This window comes from Syngnathus scovelli, chromosome 3 (genome assembly GCF_024217435.2).
Source record: "Syngnathus scovelli strain Florida chromosome 3, RoL_Ssco_1.2, whole genome shotgun sequence".
NCBI lineage: Eukaryota > Metazoa > Chordata > Actinopteri > Syngnathiformes > Syngnathidae > Syngnathus > Syngnathus scovelli.
In genome coordinates, this window is record NC_090849.1 from 12,753,497 (window position 1) to 12,781,298 (window position 27,802).

The following is a 27,802-nucleotide window of genomic DNA, read 5'->3' on the forward strand; positions in this document are numbered from 1 at the left end:
AACTCTATGTTGCAAGTATTTATTGCAACAAACAAGGGACACATTTTATAGGCTTATAGTGGCAAACAAAATATATATTAAAAACAAAACCTAAACAGTTTTTGTCAGAGCTCAAATTGTCATCTCCCCACGCTTATCTACTGAATTTCATTCATTTTAAGATTAAACGAAGTCAGACAACTACAGATCCCAAAAGTCAGTAGTGACAGGTGCTGAAATCTCTCATGCATGATGCATGCATCTCCTGCAGAATATTGCAAGAACTCTATGAATCCTAACCCGTTCAATGCAATTCAAACTTAGTGTTTGTGAGTTTCAAATTGCATTGTTGTAAAGGATGTGGACAAGCCATATTTGAGTGGTAGGGGGGTCTGGGTCCTGTGTAGGCGTCATGAACGATGGAAGCGCGCTCCCGATACTTCAGGTGAACGAGAGGGAAGAGGAACGGGAGACGGATCACTGTGCGTCGCATTAATTCAAAACTATTGGACAAAAATGACTACTAGCATTGGAGCGCTTGGAGCGCATGTTTTCATTACAGCTTATCTACTTTTCCTGATGGGATGCGTTGCCCAGAAAGTAAGTATGGTCACTGTAAATTTTACAGTGTAAAACGTATTGTCAAGTTTGATCTTTTCGCCCTACTTAAGAATCTGTAGCACCGAGAAGGCATTAACTCAATTCGTAAATATTTATATTGAACATTTGTTTGCGCCTTGAAAAAATAACTATAGCCACTATCCACCCAAGAAAAATAAGCGTTTAAGGAAGCTGCAGCGAGCACATTACAAGCAGGCATGGCATGCACTACACGAATCAGAGCACTTGTCTCAATTCATTTTCAGTGCTTGTCTGTTCTTTCATAACATTCAAAATCCAGAAATTACAACCGCTATCTTAATAGCAAGACACTCACTCAAAAGATAATATTCATGTTTTCTGTGTTTTTTTTTTTTTTTTTTTATGCACTGTAGTTGGAGGATTAGTGTGCAGGCGGTCATTAAGTAAATTCACGCTGAATTGAGAAACTACATAGGAAAACGCTTTTTCCGTGAGTTTTGCTCAAGTGGCGCGTTTAAATCAATTTCTATTTAGTTTAGTCTTCAAAAAGTGAGATCCCATCATTTTATGAATGCTCTTATAGTTCTTTGCAAATCAGTGTCAGTGCCAGCATAATTTGAATTCCAATCCTATCGGAGCATGCTGACAAAATCTAAAATTGCCAAAACTTTCATGAATTTGATTATGATTATTGTTTTATTTCCCTACTCCATATTTGAGCAGGAGAATCCAAAGTTTTATTTGCTGAATGAAATGAAAACTGTAATGTGAACAGTTTAATGTTGTGCACACCTAATTGTAACAAGCTCCAAAACATTGCGTTTAAAAAAGATTTGTCTCTGATCAACAATTGTGTAAACAGTAAGGGGTCATCTCTGAGTCACATTTATTTGTCACCGAGCCAGGTGCCACTTAAGTTGGAAGTGTTTGTAACTTGGAATCTCTAACATTTTATTAGGTTAAAACAATAAAGTAGAAATTACAAACTGCTTGAGGCTTAAATATGGGTTTCTCCCACTTCATTGCATATTTTATTAATCTTAACCCTTAATTGAGTCATTTAAGCAATTGGGTCAAGTGTGTTCACAGCTATGATGCCAGACTAAGCTTTATACAGTCAATATCCTTTTTTGGGGGGGGGTTGAAATGTCACAAGACAAATTCTTTTGCTTTTTGAAAAAAAGTCACTTGAATTGTCATTTCAAAGAATACTCTTGTTGTCTTGAAAACTACTCAGATTTAAAACTACATTGTTTTTTTTTTTTAGACAAAGAACTAAATATATTTTGATGGGGATATGGCGCAAGGTGCAATTGTAATAATACTTGTTTACATTGCGAGATCACATGAGAGATGTCAAAATGAAACAATTAATCAACAACAAATCAATTGTCAAATCTCCTCATATTTTAGTGATCGAGTAATCTCAGGGGACGGTTTCAACAAAACATTGCCCAAATTTTCAGATTTTACTTTGGAAAACAACAACTCTTTCTTGTGTGATATTACGTAACTCTGAGTATAGATGTTGTTTTTAATTAATAAATAATACATAATAAACAAAATATTTTTAATGAAAAGTAAATCAAGGAAAGTGCTTTTACACTTGAATATGAATAAAATTGTATCTGATTGTTCAATTAATTGATAAAAAAATATATTCTCAATATACATATATTGATAGTGATAGCCCTAGATTACATTTTCAACATTTTCCTTCATTTGTCACTAAATACTTGTACGTAGGTCTTGATGATGAGACAAACATGGAGGTGTGTTTGTCTAATGGTAAAAGTAGGTCCTTTCTCCTCCACTAGTTTGCTTTATGTGTTAGAGATTTAGTGTTTCCATGTTTACTGGTGTCGACATACCAAAGGATAAACCCTGGCAGAGATCCTTAGAGGGTTTCCATCTGTCAAGAGTCGTCCTTTCCGCTGATGGGCAATGGCGGCTCAGCAGCAGTTTTAGTTCCTGTATGTATAGGGTGCTCACTATCTTTGCAATTTTCTGCCTGAGGGGGCATGCTAAATGATGGCTTTGTCCACTGCTCCCCTTTTGTATTAAGTTGATTTTTGGAACAGCATAAACAAGCTCCGGATTTACCCAATCCCCATCAGAAAGAAACGGTGGTCACTGTCAGTTCATTTTATTTCAGGGATACGTATGTACCGAGAGTGAATTTTGTTATGATGCCTTGCAGTGGTTGTCTGAATGCTTGATTTACAATTGAGGGGGATATTCATCCTCGGTTGAACTGAGTGAACTTTGTTTGTCATGATTCCTCCCTTGAATGAACTGAAATCAGTCTCTCACAGTTGAACATGAATAGGCCACTAAGATACCATCTCGCTTGAAAAGAGAGAGGTTTGTAACATTACTTTCTTAGTACATGATGAAGTGATCCTGGAAAGGCTATAGGACACTGAGTTGATAGCTTGTGTCATGAAGACAATAGTCGGAATTTAGAGGCAGACTTTTTTTTTTCTTTTAAATCCATCCAGGTCATTGTGAGTGCATCATATAAATCTGTTTTGTGAACACAAGTTCAGCGTTATATAGTGTTTCTATTGTCAGCAAATCTACTGACGAGGCCAAATCCAAGCTTGAGTGGAAGCGACTAACAAGTGCATCCAGAGTCTGATGGATTCCCCTTTGCTACAGAGCTCCATTGTTCAAAAACTATCAAAGACACATCAATGAGCCAAAGTGTTGTACTGGGTGACATGTTGCTTCATTACCATGAGCACACATTCTCTAGATTGCTTTCCTCAAACCCCACATGCAAATAGTCACTGGAGCATGAAATATGTTTTAATCAACTACTGAAATGGACCCGCAAAATTTGACATTGTTTAAGCACCATGTAACAATTAGTAGTGCTAGCAGTGTCACTCCATGAATTACCGGCTGATGCAATACTGGACATAGTGTGTGTGTGTGTGTGAGAGAGCAAGAAACAGACTAAGATGGAAGGCTTGGGAGATAATTGAAAATATGCAAAAATGAAAACAAAAGTTCACAGGCTCCCCTCCTGTAGATGGTGCTAGTGTATGTAAACTAATGCACATTTAATAGATTTTGTATTTATAGAATTCAATGAAGAATTTAACTATAACGTATGTCCTGTATCTGCAGCAAAATTCTTTTATCTATCGATTTTTCAATCGAAAGGATAAGCCTTGGCAGAAATCCTTAGGGGACTTCCATCAAGAGTCACCCTTTCCCATCCATCCATCCATCCATCCATCCATCCATCCATCCATCCATCCATCCATCCATCCATCCATCCATCCATCCATCCATCCATCCATCCATCCATCCATCCATCCATCCATCCATCCATCCATCCATCCATCCATCCATCATCCATCCATCCATTTTTGATAATTTGGTTAAAATCGGGATTGACATAAGATACAAAAACACAATTGCCTTTATTTCAACACTTTCATCAGGACGACACAAAAGACAGAATAATGATCTGTATGATGATGATGTTGTAAACTTTAAGTCCACGAGAACAGTATGGAACTACACAGTAGAGATTTTCAGTGGAGGTGTTGTTTGTGTTGTGTAGATACAGTAGGTTATAATCAGAGATCTGGAAGCAATTTCTGAAAATTGCTTTTAACCATGTGTGTGAATGATAACTACTCTCTACAGGGTTTCACCGGCTCATTTCCACAGCAGTAGAAGCTCCTAGAGAAAATATGTTAATAGGTTTATGCTGCAGTCATGAAAGGCAGAACCTGCATCTGCTCACTCGCTCACTCGCTCACTCGCTCGCTCGCTCGCTCGCTCGCTCACTCACTCGCTCGCTCGCTCACTCACTCACTCACTCACTCACTCGCTCACTCACTCACTCACTCACTCAATCACTCACTCACTCACTCACTCACTCACTCACTCACTCACTCACTCACTCACTCTTTCCCTGTCCCTCTGTCGCCCCCGCACTCTCCCTCTCCTGAGTGGACACCGAGGGCGACTCTGGAAATGCCAGGGCTTAATTTGGTTGTTTGTATACTCCGAGCTTGACATGCCCACCTCAGGGGTCATTGATATCACAGGCGAGGTGTGTGTTAAAAAAGGTGTTTTTGTGCTTACCACAGCTGTAAGACTTTATATCTTTTCTGCCATCTCTGATATTGGCATATTACAAGGAGATACACAAAATATTGGTGTGTGGCTTAATTTACTTAAACTTCTCCAAATTTCTGGAATCATCTGATACGTCCAAATTTCTGATATAGGATCAGGTAATCAGTTCAATATATAATGACACAATTTTCTTGGAAGTATTTATTGCAGAAAAAGTTTCATTAGAAATTGACACTAAAGCACAGTTAAAACAGCTTTTGAGCAGATTTAGCTTATTAGTTACAAATTCACTCAATGTATACATTTTCAATGTGTATAAACAGTACAACATTTTGTATTTGTTCCTGCTGAGATTTATTATGATTTATTTCTTGTAAGGTTTACTGTCAAAATGCAAATGTTTTTTGGGGTTAAAAGATAAAGAAAAGAGGTTAACAAAATTTGAAGTTAGTTGGGTGCTATGCAGTCCTGAGCAATCACTGAAGAAAAAAAACGTGATTGATGTTCTGAACGGACTGCTGCTGCTGAAGCGCTAGCCTGTGAAGCAGTGCCACTTTTCTCCTCCAGTAAACAGGCCTGGTGAGGATTCCTGCCCCCTTTTGAGAGGCCCGCCAGCCTGTTTATGAGCCAGATGAGTGTGTGTGGTTCAGCAGAAGCCAGCTCATGTTGCAAAGTTTTCACAGTGGTGTCGTCAGCTTGGGTGGTGAAAGAAAAAAAAAATCCCTTTTGCAGCCAAACATTTAGACTGTCAGATTGCCGACGTGTGGCTTAATCCTATTAAGGCAGAGGTCCAATACCGTATAGCCATAGTTTTCTTTGTCTTTAGAATTATACCAACGCTTTTCTAATACCAGCTTTACATTCAATACACATTTTATTTTTATTGTTTTCATTTTTACCAATAGGTACATCCTTTTATGAGCCTCTTTATTGACTACATGTATTTCTTCAGATTTTAATACGTAATGATCTAAAATAAAGATTTAAACACATTGCCTCTTGTCAAGCCCGCCAACGGCAAGCTCGTCCTAGGTTTCAGTTAACAAGTCTAGCCTTTTCACATAATTATTTTCAGTTGATCTCCATCCATCCATCCATCCATCCATCCATCCATCCATCCATCCATCCATCCATCCATCCATCCATCCATCCATCCATCCATCCATCCATCCATCCATCCATCCATCCATCCATCCATCCATCCATCCATCCATCCATCCATCCATCCATCCATCCATCCATCCATCCATCCATCCATCCATCCATCCATCCATCCATCCATCCATCCAGAGGAGGCAGCCCATCAATCTCACAACTGGGTCGCAATGACCTGTTGGTTCTTATATAAACTTTCAGCTTGCCTTCAACTGATTAGCATCACTTCATTAAAATATTATCGCTCACCAAAACGGCACTGCAGCCCATTGTTGTGCCATGAGAAAAGGCATCTTTGAATAATTAGCGGCCGGCCAGTAGAGAGGCCTGTGATGTAACAGAACTAAGATGTTTGGCATTATAAGAATGTCCCATTTCCATTGGACACTGTTGCACTCTGGGGCCCCTTCATGTGTAGTCTACCATGCACATCCCAGTGCAGGGGACCTCCCAGCTCCCCTATCACAGTGGGAAAGACAATACATTCTCTTCATTTAAACATTTCTTTGCATTTTTAGCCTCTTTAAAAGCTATAGTTAGTAAAAATGAAAACTAATAGATCATTCAATTGAATAACTTACTAGAGGTTGTGTAGTTCAGCTTTAGAATGGAACCACTATACTCCTCTTCTTGACACATTGTGAATAGGTTCACCCTATTGCGCAACCTTGCTCCAAAGACTCCGAGACTCAAATCGGCTTATAGTTCAATGCAACTGGCTTTTTTGGCATGACTACATAGATTGTTACCGATGCAATAATGGAAATTGTAAATCAAAGTGTGGTTAAATTGTTGCCCAGAGTATGAATTTCACAAATGAGGTAACATTGGAGGGAGATAGCTTGCTCCCACACTACCAGGACCTGACTTTTGTATGTGCCTATGCACTAGGGCTGCACGATATTTGGAAAAATGTGCGATGTGCAATATGGTTGTTGATTGAAGCAAAGTCTATCTTACTGCGATTTTTAACGTGTACCTGAAGAAATTTGATTTTTATTACGTAATGAAATAATTAAAATTTTCCTGCTGCAAAATAAGCAATCTCAATGTATTCTTAGCTCATTCATTGCAATTAAATTAGATATATTTTTTATATATCTATTGTATCCACCCTTTTTGGAGTTCTTGGAGGGTGTGCTGGAGAAGCAGTGAAGATGAAAAAAAAAAAAGATAGTGTTGGGTCTATACTCTCTTCCCACATTCAGACAAATGATTTAAATGATACTGCACTTCACAATGAAAATTATGAATGACCCTAAACACAGTGTGTAAACATATAATCATATGTCCAAATGTTTAACCCCCCCCCCCCCCCATACAATGGAGGTACTCTACAACAAATAATATAATTCTCAAATAGTAAATGAGATATTAGTGTGATAACCTGAAAATGTCATTCATCATAATTGTTCAATCAAATTTATTGAGGTGGTGTAGCCAAACAAATTGAACTAAAAACCTGTTGACTACAAGTAAAAACTAAATATTTGCAGAGCGTAACCAATAGTTCCTTTGGGGAAAATGTATCAATAATATCAGCTTCCTCCGCTAATTGAAGTTTTTCTCAGTCAATAACTTTAGTAATTGACATTTGGAGGCAATTGCATTAGAGCATGACATGCTGCACTTGCACTGCCCACTCAGTAGCACTCCAGGCGTGTAGCTGGGTAACTGAGTAACTGAGGCTGAGTTGAACCTTCCACTTAGGATACGACACATGAAGCCACAAAACTATCTCACCATCAACTGGACAGTGACAAGTGGGAAAACAGTAATGTTAGTTTCGGCAGAAAAATATCATGCAGCCCTTGTGCATAAACACATGCCACAGTCAGGTCCTGTTCCCCCACTTGTAAACATAAAGAGGCTATCTTCTCGTTCACTGGGGTAAACAATGTACGGGAGCTAAGGCAGGTGGCAGTGCAGATAGTGTTTCACTATTCTGTTAAATTGTATCTACTGAGAGATTGTTAATTTGCCTATCTAGATTCATAACTCGAGACTCATGTTTTCCCTTTGCCCTCTCCCACTCCCCAACACGAATTATTTTCTCAGGTCGGTCTGATACAGTATGCCTTTATCCATCCATCCGTCCGTCCGCCCGCCCGTCCATCCGTCCTCTTTAGTCCAGTCTAAATTACACATTGTTTGTTACCTGTCTGGTCTCGGGGTTTGTCGATCTGGGTCATTCCCACGGACCAAAAGTGAGACTAACTGAAAACTCATAAACACAAAGTCTCCTACAAAGGGCTGATGTTTTGTTCCCTGGCCCAGCCACACATCTGCCTTTGCTTAGACCCCAGGTCTCCCTCCTTCCCCAACCACCTGTGAAGAATTACTGCAAGCGTGTTCAAAAAGAAAACCCTCCCTCAGGTCACCCAAGCAACTCGCCATGAGCCTTAATATAAAGGCAGAACAGTTGAATAGTTCAGTTCCAAGCTGCTTTATATTAAGAAACTATTAGACTTCAATCAAGGGTATTATTTGATGATATAACCTGGTTGTTTGTACCATCGACATTGAGAACTTAATAACACTGTGACCAATATTGAAAAAACATTAATCATCTTTAGGAGGGTAATATAGCCAACATGCTGAGTAAAATTGTAAATACAAACTGAGGTTGGTGAAGTTCCATTAAACAACGTCTCTTTGTGTAGATTAACAGTCAAATATTTAAGCCCAAAAGAAATGATTTGTGGTATCCAAACTTTTCACGTTACCCGTGTAGATCGCATTGTATGCTTTGTTGAGAGAGAAAATGACTAGGTTCAGTCTTTATGGTAAACAGTTTAAGTTTACTGTACATTTTGTTAAAACAGTTGTAGGTAAAATATATAAAAACATGTCCTACCACTTAAAGGAAGCCTTCTTCCTCTTACGGGAACGCAGACAAATTTCCCCATTCAAAGATCTGCAGGAAAAAAATAGCTAAAGCAAGTCCAAAATGCTTTCCTTGAATACAAAATTGTACAGATGCCGTAACATAAATGTGATGCTGTGATTTTAAAGCGCTACATACCATCAAAAGTATTGTCATGTTTTTAAGTAACAGTTTGATTTTAGTTAGCGCAATATTATTCACATTGCTTCAAATTCATTTCCAAGTTGTTGAACATAGTTTATGCACCTCAGAACTAGCCAACATTAGGGAAGGGGTTTGACTCTCATACTCTTTTTTGCAGGTGTACTTTGACTGTGGAGCCAAGGTGGATGTGGTGGATGCACAAGGACTGATACTCTCCCCTGGCTTCCCTTACAACTACTCTTCTGGGACCCACTGTGTTTGGCAGTTTTTTGTACCTGTGGATTATCAGCTTATCCTTGAAATATTTGACTTTGACGTTTTTGAAAGCCACGAGCCCTCCCCACAGTACTCAGTCATTTCTAGTTATGAAGAGGATGATGGCGATGAGTTGAATTATGCCCCGAGCAGTTTGGCATTGGATGAGCCTTTATCAGAAAATAGTGATCAGATCGTTCAGAGGGATGCCCCAGAGATTCAGCAGTCATCTCAAGACAGTGAGATGGAGCCGGTGGTGGTCCACGAAGAGTCAACCAAAGTGTCAAACTCAGCCAAAAGATCTATAGATGGTTCCTATAGCCTTACATTCCCTCCTACGGCTTCTCTTCTCCATCCTGGAGCTGTGTCAAATACAGATAAGGCCATCGACACGGCCTCCTCTTCTCGCCTTGGCATGAACCTCAACCCTGGTTCCATGCCAAGCACAACTACGGTTACTTTGCCACAATCCACTGACACTACACCTGTGAGCCCTGAGACGCAGCAGTCAGGGCTTGACGCCTGTCCCCATGATGTTCTTTATATCTCCGATCTCATCACCTTTTCCTCAAGGTTCTGTGGGTCAAACCGACCTCCTAGCAGCCAGTTGGTGTTTGGCTCTAATCAGGAGATGGTAGAGGTAATCATGGAGCTCATCACAACCACTCACTGGGGTCGGGGCTTTGCCCTTCTCTTCCACTACAACAATTTGACCAAGCCAGGTGGGGAACGGGCAAGCTTTGTTTCCACATCTGCCAAGGTAGACTTTCTACTGGCTGCTGTGAGTGGAGCTGCCTTCTTCACTTTGATACTTACCAGTGTTCTCTGCGGCATATTCAGGTAATATCTGTTAACTTAGAAAACACGATAGTGACATACCCCTTTATTTTTGTTTTTTAACAAGTCATCTCTTTTTCTTCCATGGTTGAAAGTGTGCTGGTTTAATCGTAAATCCTCAGCCTAGCACATACACAAATGTGTTATGTTGACTCAGCTGGAAGTCCCGGTTCGTGATGTGGTGATTAGTTCGGTTTGGCAGCAGCAGCGCGGCTCTCTTGATGTGAAGCTTTCTCACCATAATCAGTGGGGCATTCAAGGTACAGCACCTGGCCTCAATTCCTGCACTCAAAACAGGCCGCCTGAAACTGAATGGGCGGGGAACTGAGGTGAAAAATGCACAACAAGGAGAAAGAAAATTGGGTTTGGTGCCAGTAGCATTGTCATATAGTCAAGGGGTATAATTTACTAGCTTGTCCATCGCAAGACACAATAGGCAAGGCAAGTTTAGTTGTAGAGCACATTCACGTACAAGACAAAGTGCCTTACATAAAACATTTAAAGCATTACAGAAAGAGAAACAAATTATGAAGACATACGCTTATAATAAAATCATTTAAAAAGAGATCAACATGATTAAAAATGATATACTAACTCTGGGAGCTAAGTGGTTTGTAATACTATTAGTTTGAAGAAGATGGCTTTTTTTGCCCTCCTGAGCCAGAGCCAGGAAAGTGTAGGGTTAGGTCAGCGTCTTGAAAAGAATTCATAATGCCTCTGTGCACCTTATTTAATAAGATTCCAAATTTCGTGTGATAAACTGCGTGCACTTTTACTCTAATCACCGGTTACGTCGGTTGTTGGTATAAGAAGTGGCAAGCAGCTCAGTATTTAAAAGAGCGTTTTGCACTTTAGGCAGTTCTGATGGTGCACGTTTAAAGTGAGTGAATTGGAAGTGGCAAAATTCAACTTGAATTTTAGGTAAATTGATTGTGATTGTTTTAGAAAAAACAGCAAAGGCATAAAAGCCATGCTTTGTTTGATTTAACTCATCCGTAGTGCCTTGCAATTGGATGGATGTGCCCATGCTACATAAGCTGCTCTATGGGACAGTATAGCTGGCAAACTGCTCAGGGAGAAGCCACCACCAGTGCAACAGTGTGCTGAAATCACCAAAATATACTGCATTGCTAAATTGAAAGGAAGTAGATAGGGCATGACTCCTTCTTGTGACTGCCTCTAAGTCAGCCCTTAGATCAGGGATCACCAACATGGTTCCCTCGGGCACAGTTCAGTTCCAAAGGACTCTTTTTCTAAAAATAGCTCGCCAGGAATAGAACATTGTGATATTCTTGGTGTTGTGGAGGTAAAATTTTAATATTTGCAGAGGTTTATATTTGTAAAAGTGTTGTATAGTGTTATCCGTTTTCTACTTACTTAATTCATCCTTAAACTATTATGAGAAATTATTAACATAATGAGAGTCTTCACATATCTGATTTTTCAACAACGATAGTTCCAGTTAATATGAGCATTTTTTTTATTTCTGAAGTGAATATTAAACTGAGGTGAAAAATGCACAACAAGTGGCATTTCAAAATTGTTTCCACAGATGAAAAAGTTTTCCCGTCTCTCTTTTCCCCCGCACTAATCTGGTGGTTGTGATACACCTGCGTTTCTCATGTTCTTTTTACGGCTCCATCCATCCATCTTCTGTATGGCATTTCCTTCGTTCAGCTTATCTCAGCTGATTTTTGGCAAGTGGCAGGGTACACGCTGAACTGGCCGACAGCCAATCACAGATGTGCTATCAGCCACTGCAATTTGTGTCAAATTTGGTCAATTACATTCTGTATGCTAAATCAAGCAATTATGCTCCTTCCACAACACGCAAAACACATCAGTTTGTGTGCAAAGACAAGTTTGCATCCTTTTTTGAGCACTTCAGTAAATCAGGGCCAGTGTGTTTAATCTGCCAGGTAACTCCTCAGGTTCAAACTATCTATGATGAGGAAATTCAAAGCACATGTTCAATAAAATGAAACCACAATCAACAGTAACAAGCCAAGTTATTTGAAAGGCAGGAAATGCATGTTAATGAAAGCTTAAGCACACGAGAAGCCTCCGTGGAAGCCTTTTCCTCTTGAAGTGTTTCTTATTATTTTAAACGACTTCCCACAAATCAGTAGAAGATGATGAGAGCGGCAAGGTCTTGACTGTTGCAAAGTGGTGCTGAGATTAACGCCCAAGGCCCCCTCTGGTAAGAAAACAGCCAAAGGTGGGAAAGAGTCGCAGCAGGCGTTCCCCTCAGTTGACCGGTGTTTGGTAATGGACTCATTCAGCTGTAAGAGCAATTTTTAATAAGAGGGTACTTGTTCAAATATTTCAGCATGCTTCATTGGCTCATTTGAGGGTTAAGAAAGGGATGGAAATGCAACTGAAAATGGGTGAATAGATGGGCAGTTATGTTGACAATGTTATCGAAAATACCCCATTAGTTAGTAGTTGCCGTAGATGTCACCTAGTCTAAGTGTAATCAAATTAGACGTGTACTGTATCTACTGTTAATAGTGAAAATGGTGTAGGAATCTCATTTTATCAATCAATGAAACCGCCGTGAATCCGATTATATACACAAAACAACAAAGACACTTGAAACGTTTGGGAAAAAGAAATTGTTTTTACTTACAGGCCCAAACTGTGTCTGAAAAGAGAGAGCTCCTGCACATCCACCAGCACTGAGGTACATACATAACTCGACACTTTTTTTCTGTTGTTTCCTCGCTTTACTAAGGTCAGTCGAATTCAGCCAAAACAATACCGTATTTGTCTAACAGAGAATAAACTGAGTGGTCGTGCCACATTTTTTTAATGCTCTCACTTGCTCAAACATGCATTGAATATTCAAAACCCAAAAAAGTACTTTCAAAGGGTTACTATGTTGTGTTGAGCAACTCACCATACAGAAACCCTAAAGCATTGTTGTCGCCAGTTTTGCGGTTTCAGCTTGACCTGCTGTGTTGTGCTGTAGGTGCCAGAGGCAGTTCAGAACATTAGGGTGGAGGTAAGTGAGCTGCAACCTATGGCTGAGAGTCATCCCAACCAGGAGTTGATCAGGGATCAGGCAAACAAGTACAGCCCACCGCACACAGGTGAGAACAACCAGTGTGACCTATGACCACCAAATTGTCCTTAAGTGTGAGTCTGAATGGTTGTTTGGCGACATGAATTCTGCAATTTGCTAATGATCAGTTGAGGGGGCACAACAGCGACCCTGATGCTTGACCATTAAATACAGTAGCGTCTTTGTGGTTTATACAATTGAATACAGGTTGAAAAGGATTTGAAAGGGATGAAAAAAATGCTTCTTTGTATATGTTATATTATATTGTATTTCTGCATGATATTTAATTCTTTCCTCAGTGAGTGTTGGTGGTGACACTTCCCAGAATAGAGAATTGGACATTTCCTCCAATGGTTTGGCCGAGCTTGATATTGGTCCAGATGAGGTGTTCATCATTTCATCAGCACCGAGCCCAAATAGTCCATCCTTCTCCCCACGCACAGTAAGACCTGCTTTCATGGCAGTATGGCTTTTAGACATAGCGTGAAAAACACTGACACATTATCTGAATTCTGATTGGTTATTTGCAGCATTAACCTTGAATCACATATTTCAGATCTTGATGAAGTGAGTATACATTATAGTCATAGTTTCCTTCGGGGGGCCATTGTGACTGTCGACCCAAATAGATGTACGAACGTCTAATATTATATACAGCAGGGGTCCCCAAGTTAGGATGCATCTAAAACAAGCTGGATAGGAGCTCATAGTCAATGTAGAATTTGGCTTGGCGGGCCACATATAATTACACTGTGGGCCAAACGTGGCCCGCGGGCCAGAATTTGACATCCCTGGTTTAGAATCTTGGGTGAGCTGGCACCTATGCCAGTTTACTTTGCAATCTGATTCTCGGCCTGGCTCTGTGGAATAAAGGGACAGTTTGTAGAATTTTGTGCCATCTAGTGGTTCACTAATAAATGCAACAACCTAAGTTTGAAGCACTATGATGCCACAAAGAGACCACACGCCATAAGCCTACCACAATCTCTTCAGCAGAGGTGCAAGCAAAATGTCATCACAAACATTCTACACAGCGTCCCTCTAAAGGCGTATTCATGTTTGTGGCTCTGTATTGACCCAGCGCTTATATTTAGGCCCCCATCCCACTGAGCGGCAAACATTTACGAGTGCGAAGGTAGCAAATGTTGCCTTTGTCAGGATTCGTTCAAGGTTGTTCGCCACTTTCCACGATCAAACCATCCTAGCGAAAAGAAAAAACACTAAAACTGTTAGCAAACGTTTGGCAAACATTTGCGACCTTGAAAAAACCCCTGATGTGAACGAGCATTTTGCTACCTTTGCCAACAGTGGCAAATGATCGCCCCCTCAGTGGGGTAGGGGTTAAAGACTCACACAATGCTACTGGCTTACATGTGCCTAAACTTATTAAAAAACCCTCTGCAGCCCTCAATGAGAAAACACTGTCATTATATGGTGAGGAAAACGTGCTTGCTTTTGTGTTCTCCTGGAATAAGCGTTGGCATAAACAGTTCTGGCAGCTTTTTTGAAGGACTGGCAAGCTTTTCTGCCGCCTGGGCTAATGGAGTATTATCTACAGAGCCAGATTCCCAGCAGCAGTTGTGTGTGCGTGTGTTTGTGTGTGCGTGTATTGCATGCATGCTTTGGCACACAGTGTGTGGTCTGTCTGTGTGTGTCCTCGATGTAGACGCCCCTGGATATAATATAAAGTTGCACTGGTTAACGGTGGCAACAAGGTGAAAAATTGGACTTTCTTGACGGGGTATCTGTCCTTTTTATCAAGCCAAGAATTAATGTATGGAACCATGTTTTTTCTTTGAAAACATGTTGCATGTTACCAACACATTCCATCGATTGCCCTTAATTCAACAGATATCTTCCATGTCTTACCCCTTTCCCTCCCATATTCGGGGATTTCTCACGCAAACTCTGGTCTGAGGCTGATTTGTCACCTGGGGTATCGAACCTAAAAGTACTCATTGTGTTCTGGGTGCTTTGGCGACCAGAGCAACACTTTATTTAAACCCCTAGCTAATTCTTGTCTAGACAAAGCTAGCTGTTAGTGACTCTGTGGGAAGGATTATTCTGGACTTGTTCTCCCATTGATGGGTGCAACCCCTAAAACCTTCACCCTCCCCGGAATAATAGCAGCTGACCGATCAGGAAGGATAATGTAGCATGCACACGTCCAGCCTGTCAATCATAATTACACTTTGAAAATGAAGCTGAATTGAATAATTAATAGCTTCAGAATCATTTCAACAGTAAACTAGATTGTTGGATTGTTTAGCATCACATGTTCATCATGGAAATTGAAGTGGCTATATCACATCTGTACGGAATTTTATGCAAAGGATTCACTCGACCAAGTTATTGCACTTGTAGGATATAAAATAAGAAGCAAATTCTACCCATTTCAAGCAGTGGCCATTTTGCCACTTTCAGTTGGCAGTTGTTGTACGTACATACATATGTACTTGTATACATAAATACATACTACATACATACATACATACATACATACATACATACATACATGGACACATGCACACATGCACACATGAACACATATACATGCACACATGCATACATATATGCATTTAGTATATAATGTATCTTCATACAGTATCAGAAATAGAAGTCTATCAATCAACAAATGTTTTTTTTTTTGTTTTTTTTTAACCAAAGGGGTCAGAAGGTAAATAAAATACAAGTGTAATTGAAACCCAATGTACGCAAATGACTATTAGTGATTTCATGGGTTCAGCAAAGTTGAACTGTTTCTGTTAAACACAGCAATTGAAATAGTTCAAGGCACCTTCTGTTCATTTGACACTTTTAAAAGGCTTAATAAATAATGAATCTGACTGTGAGCCAAACATACTCAGTTGGCCATCTTTTTCACTGAGCATGCCAAGCAAACTGGTGCACTTCCCTCTCAATAATCCCTTCATATAATACAGAGTACAAAACAGCCTGTATGGAAAAGTGAAGGTCTAACGACAAAGTGAGTCGGGTTAGTGATAGTGCTGGATTGGCAATTGCTATAGTTTCAAAAAAGATCAGTGCAGTCACTTCTTTCTGATCTTAATGTCCAACCTCGTTACTAGAGATGCGTGCTTCCTTCAATCACAAGTCTTTTGCACGGTACAGGTCATTGACCATTGTATCTGCAGTTGAATGTTTGGGCATAATGCCACCTCCAATATTGGTGCTACATAATGAATTTTTCACCCCTTGTTTTGTGTCTTGTATTGTGCTGCCCAAACAACTGCTGCAAGGTAGCAAAAATCCCACTTGGCTCTTGTAATTTCAATTTCAAACATAAAAATGGATGGATGGATGGATGGATGGATGGATGGATGGATGGATGGATGGATGGATGGATGGATGGATGGATGGATGGATGGATGGATGGATGGATGGATGGATGGATGGATGGATGGATGGATGGATGGATGGATGGATGGATGGATGGATGGATGGATGGATGGATGGATGGATGGATGGATGGATGGATGGATGGATGGATGGATGGATGGATGGATGGATGGATGGATGGATGGATGGATGGATGGAAATGACGGCTCAAAACGTTAACATTAGCTTCTGTTGCTTTGTGTGCATGCAAGTAAATGGCTAAATTGCTAGTTTTCATATTCTCGTTCCAACTGATATTTGACTTAGTTCTTGATGTGTTTCACTTCATTTGATCACAAATACAGAATCAATTGCTCCTTGTACAACTTTCCTACCTGCATTGTATATATATTACTCACGTGCCATTTTGTTGTCTTAGCAAAGAGAGCGGTTCCTGAGGCACAGTGACACTGGTCCCAGTCCCCCACCTGACTCTACCTCTTCACCTTCTGGTCCTACCATCAATGCAAGTGGTAGCTGTGCCAGACCAAGAGCGTGGAGCGTACGCACCTTCCAGGAATTCCTCCCTCCAATGCCGCAACTCCACAAAAAGTGGTGCAGCTGGAACTCTACCAGTCCCTTCACCAAACTGATAAACAGCGTCAGTAACAGAATCATTGCTGTGTTTTTACATACAACATACTACTCTTGTCTCTTACAATTCCAGGCACCTCCCAGTTTGGGGTCTGACAACAGGAAGGTTTTCTCAGATGTTCACCTAGCAACCAAGACTGAAACGAGTACCATCTCTGACTCGTCCATCAGCAATGCTTCATATCCACTTGCTCAGGCGGCCCAGAGGCAGCGGCGCCTGAACTCGGCGAGCAACCTGTGGCGTTCCCGCTTCGCAGGGCCTTACTTTGGTCTGCTCTCTGGGACGGCGGACCCTATCAGCAAGACCAATCTCAATCCCACCCAGAGCTCCCAACCAGAGCCCAACTCTGTCTCATCTTCCTGCATCCAGGCTGCCATTGAGCAGCAGGCAACAAAAAGGCGTGATTTCACAGGGGAGAACGATCACATAAATGTACCAGTGTTTGCCATCTCTGAGGAAGAGGACCGGCAACCTCTGGTCTCAGCTGAGCACCTGGGCCAAACCACTGGCACCACCATTCAGAATGGACTGGTTCAGGGAACATTTGACAGCAGAAGACCTGCCGGTGTCACCTATAGCCCCAGCCCTCAGAATGAGAGGGTCAGACTGGAGTGGCGGCCATGGGGGAGTCAGGTGTCGGGTGGGGTTTGTCCATTCCCTTCCAATACACCTACCACCATGACAGAACCAAACACCATCAATGACTGCCAGTTGCCACACAGCCAGCCTGCTGTGTTGTGCAGCGTGGCCAACCACATGTGACCTTGAAAATGCTGAAAAGACTGGTGGGCCAGTGAAGCATTCCTGAACCATCATTTGTGCCCTTTCTTTTGTATGTTACCTACTTTAATGGAAGAAATCAACTTTTTCAAATTGATTGCTACTTTATGGAATATATTGTTTTTTTCTGAATGCTGCTCAATAGGTCCTTATTGCTGAGATTTAAAAAAAGAAAAAAATGCTTGTGACACAGAAGAATGTGTTTCTGAAAACCCCAACTTTTAGGAGCACTTTTAAAAGCAGATTCCTGTCAGTTTTATGCATTTTGAGGAATTATTACACCCATCACACTTCAATAGCTTTCAATAACTCATTCAGTGTGGATTTTGTGTTAAGTAAAATCATCGTCATAAAAGTCTTAGTCTTCCCCCGCCTCAATCCTCATTTCCCAAAAATGTTCCACAAAGAATAGGATATGCATTTATTGCTTGCAAACATACGGTGTATACTTTTACTGGATTATAAAAGGGAAATCAAAATACTGTAAAATATATGTACATCAGTAGACAAATCTAGTGGAAAAAAAATAGCTATCACTATAGTATTTATAAAACTTTCACATGTGAAATGAATATGAAATTTTAATAAAGGCTGTCATTCTCATGTGGAAATGTTTGGTGATAGTGTGCATTGAAGACATATTGCAAATAGGACAGGAACAAGTCAGTTTGTCAGTATACATTTTTTTTAATTCTATGTTATGAAGACAAATTAGAACCATCTGAAAAACAATCTGAGCTATGCCAATACAGTACAACACAAGGGAATGATGCTAAATAGTTGTCTCATATTCTATCAGCATCCAACTGGGGCTTCATGACACAGTAAAGTCCGACAGTTCAAATATTAAAGTCACTGAGACTCTTTTGTTGTTATTGAGTGAAGGCATCTAAAAATGCCCGTCCAGTTGAGTCATTCCTGGGCGCTGCTATGAGATACAGTGAGCAATGGCTCTTCCAACCAGCTACAGTAGGTAAAAAACTTTCTACACTGTGAGTAAACATTTTTGCTAGTTTACAATATACCTCCCGCTATGGGGCAACTGCAAAGTACTACTCCAAAGCCTCTTTAATACCAATTCCTGATTGGAGCGGCTTGGTTCTCTTTGTTGGCTTAGAGTGCCCAGATCACCGGTGGGGAATAATTAAAACTCAGTCCTTCTGTCGGGGGATCGACTGGACTTGTGCAGAGGGTCTGAGCTGCTATGGAATGCTCGAATGAACCATACACCATGACTAAGGGGGTAAAATAAACAAAAGTAAACCTTAACGCCTTGACTAATTTAAATCCTGTGGCAGAAGAAAATGTGCATTCAAAATAAGTTCACACGTCGGATCAGGGATGTTAATATTGTTGCCTGAAGGTTAAAAACACACCAATTATTGGTTACACTTGAATGAAAATGACGCAGGATATTATAACTGCCCAATTTATGGGTCCATATAGATACATTATTTAGAAAAAACTGTGTGCTTTTTGTTATTATGTTTGAGGACAGCGTACAAAATAAAGCTGCATGAAGGAAAGAATTTTGTGCAAATCCTCTCCAAGTTTTATTCTAAAGACCAAATCTGACTTTTTCCTGGTCAACTAATACAAACACAAGGTGATTAAGAGTCCATACTCAATTGACTGGATGCCAGCTAGACTGTTTAACAGTTTCTTCTCACTTTTCTTCATGTTCTCCTGGACTTTACACAACAACAACAAATGTCGGAAGAAAACCACATATTTTACTTATTTCCTAACATTTAAGGCCTTTAGAATCTATTACCTGTCCTATCTCTAATAAGAACAACAACCTGGTGGTGACTAGTAAAGTTACAATTTTCAGAAACATTTTATAATAATGATGCATTTTTGCATAATGTGGAGCTACTTGAAACTGCCTCCTGGCTGAGAAGTACAGATAATTTGTCACTAACACGATGTATATTTTCTAGTTGCTAAACAAGAAAGATAGTATATACTTTTACAGCAGCAGCATCAACCTGAGAAACAAGATAACATTTAAACTATCACAATCTTTCCCACAAACCAAACGTATCAATATCAAACCAAACCTCTGATGAACATAACTTGCATTATAAGCAATGTGAAGAAACTGCATCTGGTAAACGGAATATATTTCTATTTAGAATAGACATAGTTTCTGCTGATTATGCTTTTTGCCCAGAGAGAACAAAACTATTGTCAAAGTAATCAACTTCAGCCTAACGCCAGCCTCAGCATGATGCAGCACTCCTGGCGACTTGCAGCTTAGCCTTTATTACATGGCAACCTTGTGTGTACTTATGCCGCAACACGCTGATGCACATTAATCACTGCCCATGGCAGTTTGCATCTTGCACAAAATAAACCGAAAGAGCATCACTTTTACTGTCGTGTTATGTAATGAACTACACTATGATGGTAGCTGTACTCTGATGATATGCATAAAAGCTGTGTCTTACATCATTTTTGCAATGAGTGTGCAGAATTTGAAGCCAGGCACTTCCTTTGACAGTAATATCACAAACGATATACAATACAGTAGGTTTACATCAGGACTAGAAGATAAAACACACATTTGCCCATAATCTAAGCAAAGGTGTTCGCTGGTTTACTCCTAGATTTAAAAAAAATGTACCAGCCATTAGTGACTAAAGTCAAGATATATATTTTTTCCATGCTTAAAATGTAATGTGCATGACACTTCTTCATATAGCTTTATGTTATACAAGACTCCATTTTGAATGGATAATGTTTTTTTGTGTGCATTATAAAGGTCAATTCCAGCAGGCAGAAAGCTACCAGATGAGACGCGTCTCCATTCTGCTGCAAATTGAATACCAGTTTGTTTGCTCAGCTCTTGAAGCGGGTCTGCTCACATATGTGGTTGAATTTCCTGAGATCAAGATAAATGATGAACATGATGAACAAATACATAAGGTATTTTGGCCACAATATCAACAGTGACTAAAGGAAGCATTTTATCCAGGCTTGTCCACGTGGTGGATAAGACCCACATTAATACAAGCACCCCCTCTAGTGGTACATTAAATAAAAAGCAAGGACTTCAATTAGTTCGCACATGCAAAATGCTAAAAGTAATGATAAAGCAACATGATGAAGAAAAAGATGTAATGTCAGGGGAGACACAGGTCAATTATACTATATGTTATATATGACTTACATTGCATGATGGGCTTTCACTTGTGTACGGCAGTTACGTCCCCAGTAGCAGTTGGGACGAGACAATACAGCAGCTGAAGGAAGGGAGATTTTTCATTTCCAGAGGTTTACAAGTAGTCAACTTTCACAGTAGGAATTGCAATCCGATTCGATGTGGTACGGCTACAGCGTTTGTCGTGTTCACTTACTATATGCATCAACATAAACGTACTAAAAGCTCTCCAAAGCCCAAACCATCCAAGGTAACATTTTGTTAAGGTTCCGATGAAAATGCATTTGCACTTGGGATTATATTTGTGGTGTCCTCTTGTATGTCTGAGGACTTCAGTAATGTATCCTCACAATGTAAACACACAATAACACACAAAAACCTGACCTGGTAGTTCAGACGGAGGAATATTTTGTCTGTACTTGTACGCCAACTCCTTGAAGACCATCAGGCCGCAGCACTCACAAAGGATTGTGTTTGCAGAAATGTGGTGATCTAAGGAGATGGTGGCATGTGGATGACTTTTCTTGACAGATAATGTCAAAAATAGAGCAAAGGCTCACCAGAAAGGCAAAATTTCCCCTGTTGCAAGTCATGGAGAACCTCTTTGAGTAGATCCTTCCATGTCTTGCCTCTGGAGGACAAGTAGTTCTGGCGCAAGCATGAAGGCACACATTAGCAATTACAATTATGGATTTCATTACAAAAAGTTTTAATTCACTATGTCTGGAAAGGGTTATAGCATTACATGAAACAACTTTCTATTCATAAAATGATTTAGGTAAACTATTAACTACCATAACTTGAAAATAAACACGAAAGGGGAGCACTAGCGACCTCTTGTACCAGTTTGACGCAAGTCTCCAGAGTCCACTTCAAAGTACGTGCGTAAAAATGATTTGTGCTTCTTTCACGTCTACATAAAGTTGCATTGTATTGCTCATGTAATGGTACAACAGGCCGCAGTAAGGATTTGGAAATCAATTAACATGAGTAAATGTCACCTTTAGGATCTCTGATTCATAGTTATTGTTGTTCAGCACACCATCCAGACATTTGTCTGTCAAATTGAGCTCTGCAAGAAAAGGAAGAGTCCAATATTTCTGGTTAGTACATACAGGTGATTGACAGTTGTGCATTTTTTTTCCATTATTATTATTTTTTTCAATCAACTTGAGTTGCATTTACATTATGAAGCTCCTCAGCTCATAATAAAATATTATTGTGAAAATATACAGCATGTACAATGCAGTACATTCATGTTCTAAGCAGGTGTTGTATACTGTAACATTAGACATTTAAGAAGTAAATACACTTTTTTTTTTTTTGGAATGTTTTTATGAAAGGAGCATATGGCAAATATTTAGCAGATTGATATGTCGTCAAAACCAGATACATACCACTGAATTGAGCCAGGCAGCCTTGACAGCCAATCCTCTGGCAACCCCAATAAATGTGACAAAAAGGACGCTGGCACCGCAAACCTGCCAACAAACAACACATCACACCTGCACGCTGGACAGAACAATAAATGTATACACAAAAAATGGCACGCTACCTACCATTGTATTAAACAGCAGTATACAGCGATTATGAAAAGTTGATCGCACCCATAAATGGGTTTTTAACAAAGTGAAAGCAAAAGAAAGAAATCTTAAAATTGAAAAAGGGAAAAACTGGCTGTTCTGCTTGAATTAGTCACTCATTTCCTGTTCACTCAACATAGATAGCGGATGGCAATGAATCCCTGCATATTTACTGCTCAGCATTTGCAAATTCACGTTTGCATTTTTTTTATTTTTGGAAGATTTGCTCCGTCATTCACTGAAAAACTCAACAGTTGGTTGTTTTTGTGTTCAATGCAACACAATCAACGTATTGTTTTGCATCCATTTTGTGGCAATTTGGAGGGACATGATAACATTAGTCACTCACCAATTTTGCATAAAATCCCAAATATCAGACAATCCCGATTCACAACCAGCTCTGTGTAAATTTTAGTCTTCAGTGCTTGAGAGCAAAAATGGTCCTGCACCATCCACACTTGCAAAATTACACAATAGCCCGTTTAATATTGAAGCCATTAAAACTTAGCTTTTCATGTATTGTACATACTGGTGCAATACATTTCTAATACACTACTTACATTGCTGCTGGCTGTTCAACTCGGCCCGTCTGTCTGGCATTGGCTGCAGGCAGCAGGTACAAAAAAGATGACAGCCTTGAGGTTGACAGCGGTACTCTAGAGGAGCTGCAGACCGTGACAGAGATATGACCTTTTTTTCCCCCAAAGGTTCAAGGAAATTATCTTTGCCAATACCTGCTGGGTTATCAGATGACGTTGAGGGCTCGTCTCCGAAAGACTTTGCAGAAGTGTCACTTCCAGCTGGTATGACTGGAGGTGGAAGAGGTGGAGGCATAGAAGGCGGGACCGGCAGACCCTGAAGCCAGTAGTTTGAGCCTGTGGCAAACAGCATCTGACCGACCTCTTTCCTATAGCCTGGACATTGTCTGCACATTATTAGAGGCTGACTGAAAACAAAACAGAAATCGTTGCACTGTGTCATTTTTTTGACTACATTTAGCGAGGATATTTACACATTTAGCGATTGTCATTTCTCCTTTGGTGTCGAAATGTAGGTGACATTTAAAGAGAATTTACAAATCAAATATAAAGCTGATGAATACCCAAAATTTATACCTAATGTCTGAGGTGTCGCTGTCATTGTCAGAGAATTCAAAAAGGTAATCCGAGCTGCCCTCCTCATCGGATAAACAATGCTCAACTTTTGGCTGCAAAATGTCCTTAGTGATCTTGTTGCAGCTGTCCATGTTCTTCCGGTCCTCTTCACTCCGACACTTTTCTGTAAAACAGATGATCACACTTTCTTTGCACTAAATTAAATTAGGTGGAAAGAAAAAAAAATGCGTTACATACATGATTCTGCATTTTGAATATATAAATAAGAGACAGACACCACACAGTTGAAAAATATGCCTTTAAAACTAAAACTGTGATTAAATTGCAGGTACTCATAAATGTTATTAAAGTACTTAAGTATTCATTTTAATGCACTGCATTCCAAGAAGTTGTACAACCACATTTTGATTGGGACTTTCTTTCAGCCATTGTACATTTGTGTTTCTTTGAGTTCATTTTATTGTGTCCTCTATATAATACTGTACTTTAAAAATAAAGGAGAAAAATAAAAGAAATTTGTCATTCATTTTATGTACTGTATAGGGGACCAAAAAAGAGATTATTATATATTTTTAAAATTAAAATTGGCCCCTTACTCTGTAACTTGTATTTTTTTTCCCCTAGTCCAAATATAGGCATCAGCCGCCAAAAATTCCATATCAGTCGGGCTTTAATACGACAAGCAACTGTGCAGTATATTAATTGTTCTTGATACTAACCGGGGTGTTGGATGAGGTAGGCCTCCACCAGGTTGTTGAGCATATGGTTCTTACGGATCCTTTCCACTGGGCAGCGGCACGTAGGACAAAGAGAAGATCGCTCCATCCAGCCCGAGTAGCAGGCAGCACAGAACGTGTGCATGCAGGGTTGCAGGCTAACGGAAGCAATTGTTTTTTCAGCACGTACGGAAATATGCACAAACCGCAATCCAGGTTTTACCTGACACAGTCATATAGAAGGTCTTGGCAAATAATACAAGTCAGAGATTCCTCCATCCTATCTGTCTTGGTCTCTTCCGCTGGTGCTTGGACTGTAAGACTTCCACTTGATGACAAAGTTGGCGACGTTGTTCCTGTAATGGCTGAAGGTGCTATGTCTGAAAACAAAAGAAAGCAATCAATATGCGAGACATGTTGCCTTCTTAAAAAAAATAAAAATAAAAATGCAGCTTGTTTGTAATGGTCACCTGATAAACACATTTTACAGGTACATACACAGAGTTGAATCAAGTCAGTATGCATAATTAATGAATATATTTTTCATTAAACTGTGTGTGCGTGCGGATATAGGCTAGCAACGAACAAACCGGTTTTTCGCTTCTTGCATTCTGGCTCCAAATCGTTGAGGGCTCTCTCTTGTGTTTGGACAACATCACTAGAGTGGCTATCTGTTGAGACAGAATTTCAAAAAGATATTAACAGACTTCATCCTTGCATTAAATAGTTTTACCATCTTGCTAAATTGTGTTTAGGGTGGATTTATACAACGAGACTTTTTGGAGCTCACTTAGGATACAAGAAATATCAGAATCAGGTGTGAGATTTCATGTGTATAGGCTTTATAGGCTCACATAATCTGAGCTGCTCTCATCATAAACAGTAAAGTTAATGTACATTTGAAGTGACACAACGCGTTCAATGAAAGCATGAAACACCAACATGTGGCGACAGTCAACCCCACAGCATAGAGAGGCAAACATTCACCACTATGAACAAGGTAGTCTTCAATTAACCTAACATGATTTTTTTTAGAACACAGGAGTACGCTGAAGCAGTATTTCAGTAAAACCCACCAGAGTTAAGACATGCTCTTGCTGATGGAGGTCCGGGTGTAAAAGGTTGCTGAAAACAGAGGTGGGATGTAGAGGTGGATGGCTGAGGTTCTTCCTGATTAAGATCCCGAGGCGCTTTTGTGAGCATGACGGGCTCCACGGACAGCATCATCTCAGAAGAAGTGAGGGAAGAAGGACTCTGGGCTGACATGTCTGATGTTCAGATGCAGATCGGAAAGTTACATCAAAGTATTCTTGGGAATGTTCTAAGATACATCATGTCACACCGGGACTTTACTTACTGTGACGATCTTGAAAAACGTCAGGCTCTGTTTTGATTGTGTGATAAACATACGCAATATCTGCAAGAAGATATCAGTTTTTAATTCGTATTAATCAAAAATCGAGAATAACAAGAAAATATGGAGTACAATGAGAAAAAAAAAACTTACTTTGTTCAGGCTCATTTTTCCTGTATACAAAGTAGATGACGTCACCATTTTGAAGACTGCAAGTTTGTTTTTTGACCAGTTTGGCCATGTTGATCACTGTACCATTGGTGCTAAAGGGAAGCCAATATATGTATGTCATTGAACTAAATAAATGTATTAGTCAAACAGCTTGCTAGTTTTTCTCTGAAATTACTTATTGGCAATATAATACTACTTACTTTTGATTGACACTGTCAGTAAAATATTAGTATCACTATTTATCATTGTCGTTATACATATAATATACTTTTCTGTAGATCTCATCTCAGTTGTTGAAGGCATGCTAGAGCCTATCTCAGCTGACTTTGGACAACAGGCAGGGTACACCCTGAACTGAGCCAATCACAGGGCATAAACAAGGACAATTTACAGTCTTCAATTAACATTAAATGCATATTTGGGAAGAAACAGCAGTACCTGCAGATAATCCACACAGGGATGCTGACAACAGGCAAGCTTCCAAATTTCATTGTATTGAAAGCAAATATCATCTGATATTAGTTAGGCAAATAGAAATCAGGACAGGCGCCAATTTCTAATGTTGTAAAGTATGAATGCTTGACTAGTTATCATACCTCATGTCTTCAAGCAACACCTGCCCTGAGTTTTCATCTTGCACAATCTTGCAGTGCTCCCCTGAGACCAGTTTATTGGTAGGAAAGGCCAGATCACATCCTGCCACAGAGATAAGACATCACAAAAATGCATGGAATAAAATCCATTGTAAATGCTCCCACAATAGACACAGTCACTATCAAAAGCTTTATAAGTTATTCTGACTGAATCTCTATAATTAAGTAGAAGAACAAAAAAATTGTTTCCCCCCCAAACTTGAGCTGCCGTGTCATTGTAGCTCATGTCTAGACTGGCAGGCTCTCCAATTAAGGGTAGACATTTTGCATAGCAAAAAGCACAGACCCCCACAAACTGTTCAACAACAAAGCATTGAAATACAGGCCCATACAAAAAAATGCCTACTTAAAATTCTGCACGCGTGTTCTCAATGGATGCCTTTTGTTATACCCACAACAGTCTGTCTTAAGTTTGCTGGACTGAAGGCTTTGTTTCTTGAGATAGGAAGGGGGGGTCAAACACCGACAGAGATGTCTGCTTTACAGACAGTTGTCTTTCGGTAATAATTGGTAAATTCAAAGCAAAACACAAAATGTACTGGAGTTGTACAGTTTTTGAAGCAAATCTGTTATTTAACATAAAGCTCGTACCCTTTTTCCGGCCGATGGTGCATTCTCTGTTGAAAAGCAGCACTTCAGATGCACTGGAATCCACTTTGACCAGCTTCCCCCATGGTGTACGCCTTCTAATGTCCATCTCCCGATATTTGGAACTAAATAAGAGGTTACGTGGGTCATAGTTGATGTGGACAAAAATCAGAGTTTAAGTTCAAGTTTAAATGCGACATTAATTCAATAACAGTTGAATAAATTCACCGCAACAATCTAAAACATTTTTTTATATAAGTTATGATTTCGAAACACAGCAAGTTTCCCTGAAGTCACTTTCTAACAAAAACGATAAACGACAAGCTGAAGGAAAAAACATGCTCCCAAATCGAAAGTGTTTGCATTTGTGTCGCAGTTACAAATGCATCAGTGAGCTCAAACAACTCCGTCCACAGAGAAAACTACGGTGTGTGCTAACGTTAGCACCCATTTGTGTCGTTTACTTATCGGGGATCATACGTAACGCAACGTTCGGGTGATACGTATTCTGAAATTGATACTGTACCGTCAAAAGATGAGCTTCTTGTCCCAACAGTTTGCTCGACAATTTTAACTTGTCATGTTCCAACTCGGAGCAAGCACCACTTCCTGTAAAGCTGTGTTGACATTTGTTACCGTTATCAGTCGTGGGGGCGTGGTGCTTGGGATTTGTAGTCC

The 27,802-nt window shown here is 39.9% G+C and overlaps 2 protein-coding genes across 3 annotated transcripts; one reads left to right on the plus strand and one right to left on the minus strand.

The window, feature by feature from the left end:
• Positions 1-378: 378 nt before the first annotated feature.
• si:dkey-112e17.1 (uncharacterized) lies at positions 379-19,069 on the plus strand. 2 transcript variants are annotated; one of them, XM_049763530.2, is made up of 7 exons: positions 380-579; positions 9,006-9,943; positions 12,572-12,623; positions 12,912-13,032; positions 13,304-13,446; positions 16,783-17,004; positions 17,071-19,069. In XM_049763530.2, the coding sequence occupies exons 1-7, from the start codon at positions 496-498 to the stop codon at positions 17,758-17,760; spliced, it is 2,250 nt and encodes a 749-aa protein (XP_049619487.1). In that variant the 5' UTR covers positions 380-495; the 3' UTR covers positions 17,761-19,069. The 2 variants fall into 2 exon arrangements, with proteins under 2 accessions (XP_049619486.1, XP_049619487.1); XM_049763529.2 differs by having other exon boundaries at positions 379-579; positions 16,783-19,069.
• chfr (checkpoint with forkhead and ring finger domains, E3 ubiquitin protein ligase) lies at positions 18,446-27,802 on the minus strand. Its single transcript, XM_049763531.1, has 18 exons — positions 27,651-27,802; positions 27,128-27,249; positions 26,480-26,579; positions 25,866-25,975; positions 25,716-25,775; positions 25,435-25,626; positions 24,949-25,029; positions 24,582-24,738; positions 24,362-24,516; positions 23,643-23,805; positions 23,262-23,473; positions 23,088-23,192; positions 22,342-22,425; positions 21,946-22,016; positions 21,505-21,592; positions 21,329-21,436; positions 20,954-21,026; positions 18,446-20,665 (listed from the first exon to the last, which is right to left on the minus strand). Exons 2-18 carry the CDS (start codon positions 27,231-27,233, stop codon positions 20,623-20,625), a joined length of 1,908 nt encoding a protein of 635 aa, XP_049619488.1. The 5' UTR covers positions 27,234-27,249; positions 27,651-27,802; the 3' UTR covers positions 18,446-20,622.

Excerpts from the sequence above, each read along its gene's own strand:
- si:dkey-112e17.1 (XM_049763529.2), top strand. The coding sequence starts at position 496 with ATGACTACTAGCATTGGAGCGCTTGGAGCGCATGTTTTCATTACAGCT. Across the intron at positions 12,624-12,911 it reads GCACATCCACCAGCACTGAG|GTGCCAGAGGCAGTTCAGAA; the intron begins GTACATACATAA and ends GTTGTGCTGTAG. Across the intron at positions 13,447-16,782 it reads CATCCTTCTCCCCACGCACA|CAAAGAGAGCGGTTCCTGAG; the intron begins GTAAGACCTGCT and ends TTGTTGTCTTAG.
- chfr (XM_049763531.1), bottom strand. The coding sequence starts at position 27,233 with ATGGACATTAGAAGGCGTACACCATGGGGGAAGCTGGTCAAAGTGGAT. Across the intron at positions 23,806-24,361 it reads CTACCTCATCCAACACCCCG|AAAAGTGTCGGAGTGAAGAG; the intron begins GTTAGTATCAAG and ends TCTGTTTTACAG. Across the intron at positions 21,027-21,328 it reads TCCTCCGTCTGAACTACCAG|CTGCTGTATTGTCTCGTCCC; the intron begins GTCAGGTTTTTG and ends CCCTTCCTTCAG.